Below are 13,770 nucleotides of genomic sequence, written 5' to 3'. Positions count from 1 at the left end.
TTACATTGTTCTTTTGCTTAGCTAGAACCATACTAAGAGAATGAATTTATAATGAAAAAATACTAAAAAAAAATCAAAACTAGTTTAATCCTGAGTTGTATAATAATATATAATACTAATATCTAAGTTATATAATCCTAAATATTATATGTATATAATGCTATATATAACATTTTGTGATAGAACAAGACTATAGTCTTAAACCTGCAAGCCTTAAATTATCCAGGAAAGGATTATGGCTAGGTGCTATAGATATTTTTTTAAAATACTTTTATTGTTATTAAAAAGGTGATGTGCAGGGCTGGGGATATAGCCTAGTGGCAAGAGTGCCTGCCTCAGATACACGAGGCCCTAGGTTCGATTCCCCAGCACCACATATACAGAAAACGGCCAGAAGCGGCGCTGTGGCTCAAGTGGCGGAGTGCTAGCCTTGAGCGGGAAGAAGCCAGGGACAGTGCTCAGGCCCTGAGTCCAAGGCCCAGGACTGGCCAAAAAAAAAAAAAGGTGATGTGCAGAGCAGTTACAGTTACATAAATTTTCAAGTTGGAGATTTGTTTTTGTCCTAACAGTTTTCTTGATTTTTCTAAGCACATTTATTAACTTGAGTGCACAATAATTAAATAAATAGGAAGCAGACTAATTTCAGTAGTAAGATATTATCAAACGTAAATGAAGAAGAGCTAAGTGCCTGCTATGGGAAGTTACAGTTAAGTTTCTGACTTTGCTTAGCCTGTTTCCAGACTTATGCACAACTGAGGTATGGGTATTGGTCCGTTAATTCACTGGTGCATCTAAAGATTCTTCAATCATGTATGTCACATGGAGGATGTGAGAGAGTATTTGCAAGGGCCTACAGAGTGCCTGAAACCTCATGGAGGCTCAGTATATCCATTTTCCTGTTCATATTTCTTCCTTCACTGTTTCACTTTCTGTGCTTTAAAATGGAATCAGTTTTGAAGTTTAATGAATGTAAGGCACCCAGTGTAGGCATTAAGCATCTTTGAGAAATAGCTAAATACAGTACATACTTACCAATAAGGCAGACATCCTTTGAGCAAATAGTACCCTTGAGGAGGAAAAGGGAGCACTGCTCACCATCATGAATAAAGGGAGTTGTCAACACTCTTTCTTTACCTGACATTCAGGCAAATCCTCACTATTTGTGGTCTGGGCCTTCCTACCACCCACTACATATTAGGCATCAACATTTATCTGGGCTAGGCAGTACAGGATAATTTTGCATTCCTTCCATTTTTGCTTCTGCATCTGGCAGGTCCTAAGGAACCTCCTTAACTTTAGAATTTGTTCCTTTTAGGTAACTTCACAGTAGGTTGAATATACTCTGCCTTTGGTGAGCAGTCAGTTAGAATTTGGTGGAATTATGACTTTATTTTTGCTGTCCTATAGACTATCTCACTTGTACCTACCCATCCCCAGTACCTAGCATGTTGTCATTAGTATATGTTTGCTAGCATTTTCTCTAGAGTATAATAACTAGCTAATACAAAGAAATTATGGTAAAATTATATATGAATATTGATTTCATTGTGTTCTCTTTTCTGCTATCTTGATCTTGTTATTTATCTCTTTGTAGTTGTTTCCCTCGTACTGAAGTAAATCTTTACTTAGTTATTTTTGCATATATAATCCAAGATATTACAAGTTAGATCCACTTTTCCATCCTGACTGAAAAAAAAACTCTTCAGGCTGAGTTGTGTCTGACTCATTTCAATCTCTCCCAGGTGTGTTTGTGTGTGTGTGTGTGCGCACATGAGCGCGTGCCAGGAACAAGGGACTACAGCGTAGATCCCACCTATGTGACTGTAATGAAGCTTAGGTTGACAGGGAATTCTTTACAAAAGTAGCCCCGCTATTCCACCATTGCTTGTGTCCAGGACCTGTTTTTGAATCCATGTAGACGCTCAGGTGGGCTCATTTTATGCCTCTTGTTTACTCTGACATGGTACTTTGGACAAAAACCTTTGGAAAAAGTCTTCTTTTTTGGCTGGTCCTGCGGCTTGAACTCTGGGCCTGGGTGCTATCCCTGAGCTCCTTTTGTTCAAAGCTACTGCTCTACCCCTTGAGCCACAGCGCTACCTCCAGCTTTTTCAGAGTAGTTTACTGGAAATAAGAGTTTCACAGACTTTCTTGCCCTAGCTGCCTTTGAACCGTGATCCTCAGATCTTAGCCTCCTGAGTAGCTAGCATTATAGGTATAAGCTGCTGGGGCCTAGCTTCAAAAAAGACTTCTTAAAAAAAAACATGTTTGATGATGACTCTTACTGAATTTCTTTTCATATTTCTGTAATACATGAATGCTCCCAATAGACTGCATAGAATTGGCAGGCTCTCTTTTGAAATGGATAAAGTCATAGGAAACTCTGCCCATTTAACTTTGTTTTCTCCAAGTGATGTATTCATTTCTCACACCATAGCTTTATTTTGATGACCTTTGCAAGGTTAAGACAAATGTTATATTTGAGCTGGACAAACTTTCACTAAGAAAAATTCTGATGTACTTTTTTTCATGACCCAAAATATAGCTCCATGACGTGATTTGAATCCTTGATGATTTACATTGATGAAAAATTTCCCAGAACATCACAGTATAAGATTTTAAACTGAAAAGATTTGGACTGTTAAATTCACCTTCTGGGCAAAATAAAAATTAAGACTATTTTGGTATAAGTGTAAGAGGCAATATATTATAACACATGTGTGAAAACTCTGAGAGAATAATTCACTATTGTCTCAATAGGACTTCCTGCTTTTCTCTCATGCTAATTTGTGATAAAACCTACACTTTTTGAATAAAGCTAGTCAGCATTGTGTGAGAGCATTCTAGGTAGGTATAAAATCATGATATGCTTGGGAAGACAATGCTTAGATGTAGTTGCGTTATATCTTACATATATTATTAATCTTTACAGGAAATTGACATATCTGATAATCAACATGTAATTTCATTATCTTTCAATACTCTTAAAGAAGAACACAAAGATTATATGCATATATATATATACATATTTTCAAAAAACAGGTTGATGAAAAATGTATTTTTTACTGTCAAGTGAGACTGCATTTTTTTTCTCACTGAACTGTAGACAGCCTTCTGAGCTGGCTTTTGCTTTCTTTTTTAGAGGAGCTGGGGGTAGGTTCAAAAAAAAGATTACTATTTAAAAGCTATTAATAAGAGTTTGCCTTATGTTATAATACACATTTTTAGTGAACATGTGACTATTGATGCAGTGTCTGACTTTAATAGTTTAGATTTCAGGAACATATTTTCGTGACAAGATGTAGAATCTTCTTCAAATCTCAATCATGACTTTGTAATCATCTGACCTGCTATTGCCCCAGCAGTAGAAGTTTATAGTGTCTTATACCTTAGAAACTGTAAAGAAGTATTTTAGATTAGATATGGGCACCTTTTGAGTAGCGTCAATTTAGGATTTTCAATATTCTCTTCAACTTTGAGAAGGCTAAGTCCTCCTGATTATAGCTGTGGCCCTTTGTAACAAGCTTACTAGCCAAATTACTAAGTAAAATTAAGTAAACTAATCTTTCTAGGTATTTGAGAGTATCAGGAGCATAAACTGTTATGATATCACTTAAGGCTTTTCTTAGAGTGAGATAAAACACCATCTACAGTAAAATCTAGAATAGTTCTCTTCTGAGGGCCCAATCAGAATTTGTTGATCCTCAGGGATTATGGTCAAGAAAATAGATCCATATAAACAATTTCATTTTAATTTGGGATATTCACTAATACCACTGGAAACTAAAGCTGATGATATAAAGATACTATATCCAATGAGGTAATAAGTTAATGTTTTATTACTCTGATGCAGGTTGCTTTATTAGATGAGTCAAATTTAATAGATTCAAGTTTGGCCACCATAGCAAACAGTAAGAAAGGCATCAAGGTATATAGTAATTCCAAAAATGTTAAAAATGTGTTTCTAGAAGGGGCATAATATGAATAGATGTAGTTTAGGATGTGTGTGTGTGGTGTGTGTGTGCGTGCATGTGTGTGTGTGTGTGTGTGTGTGTGTGTGCATTCAATGAACTATCACTTGTATATTTAGAAAATAGTCTAATGGGTCTGGGAATATGGCCTACTGGTAAAGTGCTCACCTCATATGCGTGAAGTCCTATATTCGATTCTTCAGTATCACATATATAGAAAAAGCAGGAAGTGGCGCTGTGGCTCAAGTGGTAGAGTGCTAGCCTTGAGCAAAAAAAGCCAGTAACAGTACTTAGGCCCTGAGTTCAAGCCCCAGGCCCCCCCCCCCCAAAAAAAAGTCTAAAACCAATGCTATGTCCAGGAAAAATGAAACCTATGCCGGTCAAGCTAGGGTCAATGTCAATTCTTCCAAAATAAATTTTAATGAAGATTGCTTCTCTTTTGTACATAATTTGTTCTCATTTTGATGGTAACAATGGTGGAAAGTTCTGGTTCTTATAAGGCTGTATTGGCATAGAAAATTAGAGATCATATAATGTGCTGAGCCAGACTCAGATGGGCTTATGCTAAGCCTGGCCTGTCTCAACTCCTCCAGGACCCTGTGTTGAAGTTGTGTCAAGACAAGAACTACTCTCTCATTTCTAGTAGAAGGAAACTTGGCAGAAGTGTTCAGAGATGTTTTGCACAGAGACTTTGAGGAGGACTTGTCCCTCCCTTCCTACCCCAATGAACAATTGTAGCATTCAAATGATGGAATTTGAAAATTTATCTAGTATTTCAGTTTTCAATCTTTGCTGGCTGTGCAAAATAGCTCTGCTTATCAGCATCTTTCAAAATACAAAGATTCATTTAACTGAATAAAAGAATTACTATTAAATAAGTACAGCCCTATCTCCATTAAATTTCTCTTTGAAATTATCTTGAAGGAGGGGATTTTCTTTTTACGTTAAAATGTAGCTTCTCTCTGAAGCACTGGCAAGCATATTTAGACTAGAAAACTTCTAATGCTATGTGTCAAAAAGATACTAATGGGGCTAGGAATGTGGCTTAGCAGTAGCGTGCTTGCCTAGCATGCAGGAAGCTATGGGTTCGATTCCTCAGCACCACATAAACAGAAAAAGCTGGAAGTGGTACTGTGGCCCAAGAGGTAGAGTGCTAGCCTTGAGGAAAAAGAAGCCAGGGACAGTGCTCAGGTGCTGTGTCCAAACCCAAGGACTGGCAAAAAAAAAAAAAAAAAAAGTAATGTTTTTCTATTGTTTACTTGTTTCGTCCTTTAGTTTAGTTTTAAATAACTTTTCACTGTGTAACCTGTAACCCAGGCTGGCTTTGAACTCATGATTCACCTGTCTCAGTCTCCTGAACACTGGGATTACAGGTGTTAATCAGAGTCAACTCCTTCCTTCCTTCCTTCCTTCCTTCCTTCCTTCCTTCCTTCCTTCCTTCCTTCCTTCCTTCCTTCCTTCCTTCCTTCCTCCCTTCCTTCCTTCCTCCCTCCCTCCCTCCCTCCCTCCCTCCCTCCCTCCCTCCCTCCCTTCTTTTCTTCCTTTATGCCAGTTCTGAGCCTGAACTCAGGGAGCTGTTCCTTAGCCTTTTTGCTCAGGGCTGGCACTCTAGTACTTCAACCACCGCTCCACTTCCAGCTTTGTTAGTGGCTAATTGGACTTTGCTGGCTGGGCTGGCTTTGCTTCTTGATCCTCGGATCTCAGGTTGTAGAGTAGCTAGGATTACAGATGTGAGGCTCCAGCATCCCACTCTTGTTCCTTGATGCTTGTTTTGAGCATCAAAAGGTGATGTGCAGAGGAGTTACAGTTACATAAATCAGGTAATGGGGTACATGTGTCTTTCAACGATGTTACTAATTCCTCCACTCTCTTCTATAGCCTACATATTTTTAAATAGCTTCTACCACCAATGTGTGCATTTGGAGAGAACGTTGATTTATGATGACAGGTGAATCTCATCTATTTACTGGGTATGTTGTTGACTATTCCTGGTATTTATAAAATATGAATAGTTTTTATCTCATTGATATTTTCCACTTTTGAATATATTTCTACCATTAGAAAATTTCCAAAGGGTTCACAAAACAGAAATTCTTCTCGGTTGCATCTTTAGATTTGCTATATATTATTTGGAGCTCTATCAAGTATTTTGGTGAAGAAAAATAGAAAAACTCTCCAGATACTAGTAAAAAAAAACACATTAGCAGCCTTCATTTACGAGTGAATAACCACCACTTTAAAAAATGGCTTCCATTTTTCTTTTTCTCCAAGTCACAACTCAGTACATCCTCTTATTTTTCAGATTCCAGTTTTCCCATTTTCTTTCTTTTTTCTTTTTTAACAAAACTGGGAGACAAATATCAAGGCTTTCATATTTGGGAAACTTTAAGTATGAGTTAATTCTTGAGTTTTTCAGATCCAGCTATTATTTATAAACAAGATCCTATCTTTCCAGAAAAAAAAAAATCAAACAGGACTCATTATTTTCAGTGGTAAGGAGCAAACAATAGAGAAATTTTATGTTCTTGCATCAGATTTAGTTTTGCTGTCATGGGTAGAATCAATGCCAAGTTGCAACAAAGTTACTTTCAGAGTATACCTTACACAGCCCTCCAAAGCTTATGGCTAACAAATTCTGTAAGCTTCGGGGTGCAGAAATACCTGTGATTGATACTAAGCAAAAGAAAGGAAAAGAAATAGTTAATAATTATAATAGTCAGCGTACTATTTTTTTTCTTCTTAGTGCAGGCTAAACACCTTTGATTTGCTATATATTATTTACCTTGTTAATTATTCCTATAGTTGTTTTTGTAAATAAAATAGTATCTGTTTCAGGAGAGCTGCAATCTTAGTAATATTTAAGTGTTCAGGCTTAATCATCACAAAAATCTAGGTCCTGCCACATACTAGCAATGAGACTTCAAATTCCTCATTTTTGTTTGTTTGTTTTGTTTTTTTGCCAGTCCTGGGGCTTGGACTCAGGGCCTGAGCACTGTCCCTGGCTTCTTTTTGCTCAAGGCTAGCACTCTGCCACTTGAGCCACAGCGCCACTTCTGGCCATTTTCTGTGTATGTGGTGCTGGGGAATCGAACCCAGGGCCTCATGTATATGAGGCAGGCACTCTTGCCACTAGGCCATATCCCCAGCCCCAAATTCCTCATTTTTAACGTAAGCAGGCACTGTACTAATATATCTCTTAGGATATTTTTTTTAACAATTGAATGAGAGAGCATGAGGATCATGTCTTTCAAAAAGGAAGCACACAAATACTAGCAATTACTATTTATTGGTAGCAAAATAACTGGAAGTATGACTTATTTTCTCTTAAATGTTTACCAAGAAGCCTAAATTAGCCTCTGGCTACAGTAGTTACAAATTACTTCAGGCATGACTTGTATTTTTTTCCCCCTGGAGAAACAGTTAAGAAAATATCATTATTAATGACACTGACGTTCTTAGAACTGTCCAGAGAATAGGAAAAGACTCATTACTTATTGCCCCTGATAGGGTTAGTAAGGGGCACTATTTTCAAAGAGGTAGATTTAGATTCTATATGGAGAATATTTTTCATTCAGCACAGAATTGGCCAGCAAGCTAGTGTTCAAGAATAATTCACAGGGTGTAAGATACCACAAGAAATGTACACACTGCCTTACTATGTAACTGTACCTTTTTTGCACAACACCTTGTCAAAAAATTTGTTTAATTAATAAATAAATTTAAGGGCTGGGGATATAGCCTAGTGGCAAGAGTGCCTGCCTCGGATACACAAGGCCCTAGGTTCGATTCCCCAGCACCACATATACAGAAAATGGCCAGAAGCGGCGCTGTGGCTCAAGTGGCAGAGTGCTAGCCTTGAGCGGGAAGAAGCCAGGGACAGTGCTCAGGCCCTGAGTCCAAGGCCCAGGACTGGCCAAAAAAAAAAAAAAATAATAATAATAAATAAATAAATTTAAAAAAAAAGAAAAAAGAAAAAAGAATAATTCAGAAAAAGGGACTCATAAGCTATTAGAAAAACACAGGTTTTAGAATACCCTTCATTAGTCAAAGCTACTTTATGAATCTAGTTTTAGCACATAGGTGAAAAACTTATGATTGGGTTGTGTGTGTGTGTGTATGTGTGTGTGTGTGTTTGTGTTTGTGTTTGTGATGGTCCTAAGACTTGAACTTTGGATCTGGGCATCGTCAATGAACTTTTGTGCTCCATGCCAGTACTCTACCACTTCAGCTTAGTTCCACTTCCAGATTTTTGGTGGTTAATTGAAGGTAAGAATCTCATGGACTTTCCTGCCATGGCTGGCTGGCTTTGAACCACAGTCCTCAGCCTCCTGCGCAGCTAGGATTGCAGGAATGAGCCACCCATGCCCAGCTTATAATTGATTCATTCAAGTTTTTATTACTGTACTTGGATTTAATTTTGCTTATTAAAAGGTAATTTTTCATCGGGTCTGTGTCCCTACATAGGTTTTACTTCATAGAGATGAAAGGGACTGTATACTCTCCTTAGTTTCTTTAAAAATTAGAGAAGTTGTGAAAATTTTAATAATTATTTCCATTTCAGTGTAATTAGTTTTTTTCAGTGGTAAGTCTATAGTATTAAATAGGTTATTGCCTCTAAATATGAAAATCAGTTAATAAACTCTTTGGTTAACTCGTAGCACTGAACCTTAGGAGAAATTTTTTTTCATTGTTTTTGAATATGGTTGTCAAATTGTGAGATACTGCTGCTCTGTCTCTGTCCTATTTTTAACAACCTGAGTCCATAAATTGCAGTTTCCTTTCCCTTCATTTGACATCCAGTACATCCCACTTACAAAGAATGAATGAAATGCATGATTCAATTGTCTTGAGGTTGTTAATTACTTTCTAAGATGTTTCATAACAGGGCAGCATTTGGCATGCACTCAAGAGCTTGGAATAGTAACATCTTCAAGGACATGAGGTTCTCAATGTTTTATTGAAAATGATTGTGGTAGGTTATACAAATGTGTGTGTGCGTGATTAAAAAATAAAGCGGGTTTGGAAAAAGGGTAAAATGATATGTGATGAAATGTGGCTAAGTCTTAGTAGTAGGGCTTCAAGTTTGAAATGAGAGGTGCCTTTCCGGGGACCATATTGGCAGTTCTGTTTGCTTCTGTGATTACATAGGGAAATTCTGGGGCTATTTGTAATCATCTTAATCTCCTATCCGAGGCCCGGTACACCAGGGCACAATCCTACCAGCTATCTGCCTGCTTATGGCAGACCAAAAACACCGCAGCCCAATGGGAAGAAAGGAGAAATGGGCCCAGAGGATTTCCATGTACTTGAAAGTTAAATTAGTAGGATTCAAATTTTATGGACTAAGCTATGTAAATTAGATTGTGTTGCAATTTATTTTATTTTTGCTTCACAGAAATTTAAAAAGCATAGTTATTGCACACACAAGTATTATTGTGAATGTGTAAAATAGTTTCATCTCAACCTGTATATTGTGATTAACTTACTAAGCAACTAAAAGTACTATAATTAGTATTTTGTTTATTTTTGTTACTGGGGCTCAAACTGGGGGACTTGTGCACAAGAGACTATAATTAAACAAAGAAGTAATTATTGTTTTGCTTTCAAATGGACAAAATCTTTCTTCATCATGAGTTGACTCATGAGACTTGGAAGCATCCTGGGCAGTTTCACAGCTAAGATCTAGAGAAGGGAAAAATAGAGAGAGAGAAAGAAGAGAAAGAAGAGAAAAAGGAGGTCCATCCAGGGAAGGAAAGAAAATGAAAGGTAGGGTCAATCAGGAGGAGAACAGGAAGAGTTTCCAAATGACAGAGTGGAAGGGATCCTCTTCAATAACTATAAAATATCACAATTTCTCTATTTTCACCTTTCAGAGCAGGTACATTTTAAAAAAATGAGCTGTGTGCTAGTGGCTTACATCTCTAATTCAAGCTACTCCAGAGTCAGAGATCTGAGCATCACAGTTCAAAGCCAATCTGGACAGGAAAACCTGTGAGACTCTTATCTTCAATTAACCATCACAAAGCCAGAAGCGGAGTTGTGGCTCAAGTGATACATACAGTGCTAGCTTTGAACAAAAGAGCTCCAAGACATTGCGTAGGCAATTCCTAGTACAGGTACTTAAAAAAAAAAAAAGGCGAATGTGGACCATTAACTATTTTTCTATATTCTACATATGAACTTACATTCTGATCTGCTTGCCTTTTGCTTCTTCCTTTTTGTATTTTTTGATTTTGCCTGAGCTGGTGATCATTTCATCATAGATTGGCTCTGGTCTTACATGGAAACTACATGTCTTATGACACCAATTTTAATATTAAAGTGGTGTAGAAGAGTTTTAATTAATTTTTTTTTGCAGCACTGGGGCTTAAACTCATGCTTGCTAGGTAAGTGCCCTACCATTTGAGCTATACCTCTGTCTAAGTGTTAATAGAGTTCTAAAGGATACCATAGATTCATTTAATTTTTCCTCCATTCAACCCTCGACAGAGAGTTAGGATACTGAATCATTGTTAGATGCAGAAGGGGGAGAAAGGAACAGCTAGTGTGACTTGAGCTAATGGTGACTGGTAGATGAGGTGAAAAGTTCTGTTTGGCCAAGGTAGTCGTCATTTCAGAGGTTTAGAACTGACTGTAAACAATGAGAAGTCAGTGAAGGTTCTGTCTTTTTTTTTTTTTTTTTTTTTTTTTGTGCCAGTCTGGGGCTTGACCTCAGGGCCTAGGCACTGTCCCTGAGCCTCTAAGCACTCTACCACTTGAGCCACCCTGCCACTACCTGCTTTTTCTGAGTAACTTATTGGAGATAAACATCTCACAGATTTTCTTGCCTGGGCTTCAAAACATGATTCTCAGTTCTCAGCCTCCCGAGTAGCTAGAATTACAGGCATGAGACACTGGTGCTTGGCCAGTGAAGGTTCTTTTATTCTTTTTCTTTCTTTTTTTTTTTTTTTTTTTGCCAGTCCTGGGGCTTGAATTCAGGGCCTGAACATTGCCCCTGGCTTCTTTTTGCTCAAGGCTAGCTAGCACTCTACCACTTGAACCACAGTGCTGCCACTTCTGCCTTTTTCTGTTTTTGTGGTGCTGAGGAATCTAACCCAGGGATTCATGCATGCTAAGCAAGCACTCTACCACTAAGCCACATTCCCAACCCAAAAGTGAAGGTTCTTAATTAAGTAAGAAGAAACATTTGGTGGTGCTGGAATGCAGTAACAATGTACAAGATAATTTAGAGGAGGTAACAAGAAGATGCAAGATGGAGGCCAGCGCCTAATTATAGGGCTCACAATTACAGGTTGAGGCAACAGGGACAGAAGTACAGCAGGGATAGTACTAGAGGTGGAATGGAAAAGTTGGGCAACTAATTGTGGAGGGAGTGGGTGGGAAATTTTAAAAGTTCTTTTTAAGGAAGATGTATGTAAATGGCAGATCATTACAGACAGGGAGGAGAAAGATTGTCTAAAAACTAAACTTTTAAAGAAAGTATGAATGGACTAATTTTCTCACACTTTTAAACAATGGAATTTATGAGGAATTCATTTTTATGAGGAATTTTAGGTAGACCAATGGATCTTAAAAGTCAACAAAGAACATAGATTACTGAGTCTTCTACTAGGTGTGTGGACAAGAGTAGAACATTCTTAGGAAAGAAAAAACACATATTATTGTATCTTTCCTAACTTTTGGGATAGTATCTTCAGCAACATCATACAGCAGCATGTTGGTGAAAGACAATTGAGAAAACCTAGAATTCAGTTTAAATCTAACTCTGGCACTGAGTATCTGTGTTATTCTGCTCCAGGAACTTTACCTTCTTCTCAACCTTACTGCTTTACATTATTAATAATATATATGTATATATATACATGTATAGAGAAACAGCTATAGATATACCTAAATCTATAGTTATCTATATTTCAATATCTGTATATAGATCTATCTGTTAATGATATATAGATCGATCTATCTATAGATCTGTGTATCCATATGTATGTATATATATGTATATATGTATGTATATATATGTATACAGAGAGAGAGAGCAAGCCTCATGCTCACACTGGCACATAAGTTCTGGACACTGCCTTTTAGTCTCAGCATTAACATTTAACAGATAGTAGGTAGCTGTGCCTGTCTTTGGTAATATGGAGTACTTGGGTTAAACAAGAGGCATAGTGAGCATTGGCTCTTAAGAGTGAGGGCACACAATATTATATACCTATATACACATATGCATACATATATGTACAAGCCCTTCTTGTCCCTGGGTAGCACAGTGTTGTCACAGGTTCATTGCTTTCTGCTGTGTCTGATGTGTGGCTGGCCGAGAAAGGGTTAAGAAACGCCCTTACTCATGTTACATGAAGTTAGCAGAAATGCTCTGGGGGAAAACAGGCATTGAGGGGAACGCATTGTTCCTTAGCCAACATTCTAGTCCTTCCATCCAGAGGATGAGTGTGTACCCAGGCAGTTTGATCAGAATACTGAGAGGGCAGGGCCAACCACCCACAGGGTCCCCTGCCCTGAAATTGTGGGGACTAGGATGGCCCGGGGGTGTGTGCACAGACTGCTTTGAGTCACAGCTCAGGCTGGAGAGGCAGGAAGCCTTGGCCCGGAGAGACCCCGCCCCTCCCCGTGCGAATCGCCAGCTGCGGCGGGGGGGCGTGGCTGGCCCATGCTAATGAGCAAGTTGCCAGGCGAGACAGGAACTTCATTCCCCTCTGGGTCAGGATCGCAGAAATTATGCCCCTTCTCTCACCATGAGCTGGCTCTCCAATTCTCAGGGTGTTGTGCTAACTGCCTATCACCCCAGCGGCAAGGACCAGGCCGTGGGGGACAGCCATGCAAAGGGAGGGGAGGAAGTCTCCTCGAGGTAAGTCCTGGCCTCTGCAAGCCAGAACACAAAGCAAAACCTCTTACCTGTGACAGGGAAGTTGGTGGAGGGGGGAGGGAGAGGTGATTAATCGCTTGTGCACCTGGACCTAACCTCGGGCAGAAGCAGAGGTGACTGGTATGGTTTGAGGGATAATGTTCACCTCCTCTAAGTCTGAAAGAACCTATGATTACCACGAAGAAGCACTGGGAGGAGCTGGGGATGTTATTTGTGAATTTCTGGCCAGCAGACCACTGGCTTAGCAGGTGCATTTGCTAGGTGCTGCGAGGTCCAGTGACTGTGCTTGCAAGGCTTCCACGGATGTGGAATTGTGAATGGGCTCCACCGGGTTCCTCTACTGGAACTGTTAGCTGGGAAAGTCTGCCAGGACTTTTTCTGCTTTTGTTGTCAGAGTGCTCCCCTCCCTCCCCCCTTCTCTCTGAAAGTAGACCTCCTGGGCAAAACGCCCAAGACACTGGCCTGTGGCAGTATGCTTCACATTCTTTCTGTGTATGTGACTTTTTTTTCCCTTGTCCCCTCCCCTTGAGCTTTCTAAAAGGAGTTTCTATCCGGAGATAGTAGTCTGCCAGAGGAGTGAAATGTGGTTAATGTTAAATCGCTTTATAGGCAGACCGGGCAAATGTTCTTCTATAGACTGCTGAGGTGCTGATGACCTTTCTCCCTATTCCTGTACTTTGTTCTGTTGTCCAAGAGAGGGTTTTTTTTTTCACCTTTCTCCCCTTAATGACCTTCTTACTAGCTGAATTTTTTTATTTTTAAACCTCTAGTCTTAGATATAAATTGTAAATATTGGCCTGGAAGATTGCAAAGAGCAAATGCTAACCTCATCTTGGAAGGCTGAATGACTTGTTCATAAGTCCATTTCCTCCTTGATGCTTAATGTGATAATAGAACTTCCTTTGTTCTTATATG

General features: G+C 38.9%; 1 protein-coding gene across 1 annotated transcript in view; it reads left to right on the top strand.

Annotated features, from left to right (window-relative positions):
- The first annotated feature begins 12,658 nt into the window (after positions 1-12,658).
- Positions 12,659-13,770, top strand: part of Arhgap18 (Rho GTPase activating protein 18) — a 129,330-nt gene continuing 128,218 nt past the window's right edge. Inside the window, exon 1 of the mRNA XM_048354063.1 lies at positions 12,659-12,837. Coding sequence (XP_048210020.1) covers positions 12,725-12,837 — 113 coding nt within the window. The 5' untranslated portion in view covers positions 12,659-12,724. The remainder of the gene's footprint in view (positions 12,838-13,770) is intronic.

Source organism: Perognathus longimembris, chromosome 9, assembly GCF_023159225.1.
Source record: "Perognathus longimembris pacificus isolate PPM17 chromosome 9, ASM2315922v1, whole genome shotgun sequence".
NCBI lineage: Eukaryota > Metazoa > Chordata > Mammalia > Rodentia > Heteromyidae > Perognathus > Perognathus longimembris.
Note: the sequence above shows the minus strand (reverse complement) of the source record. Positions and strands in the feature narration are given on the sequence as shown.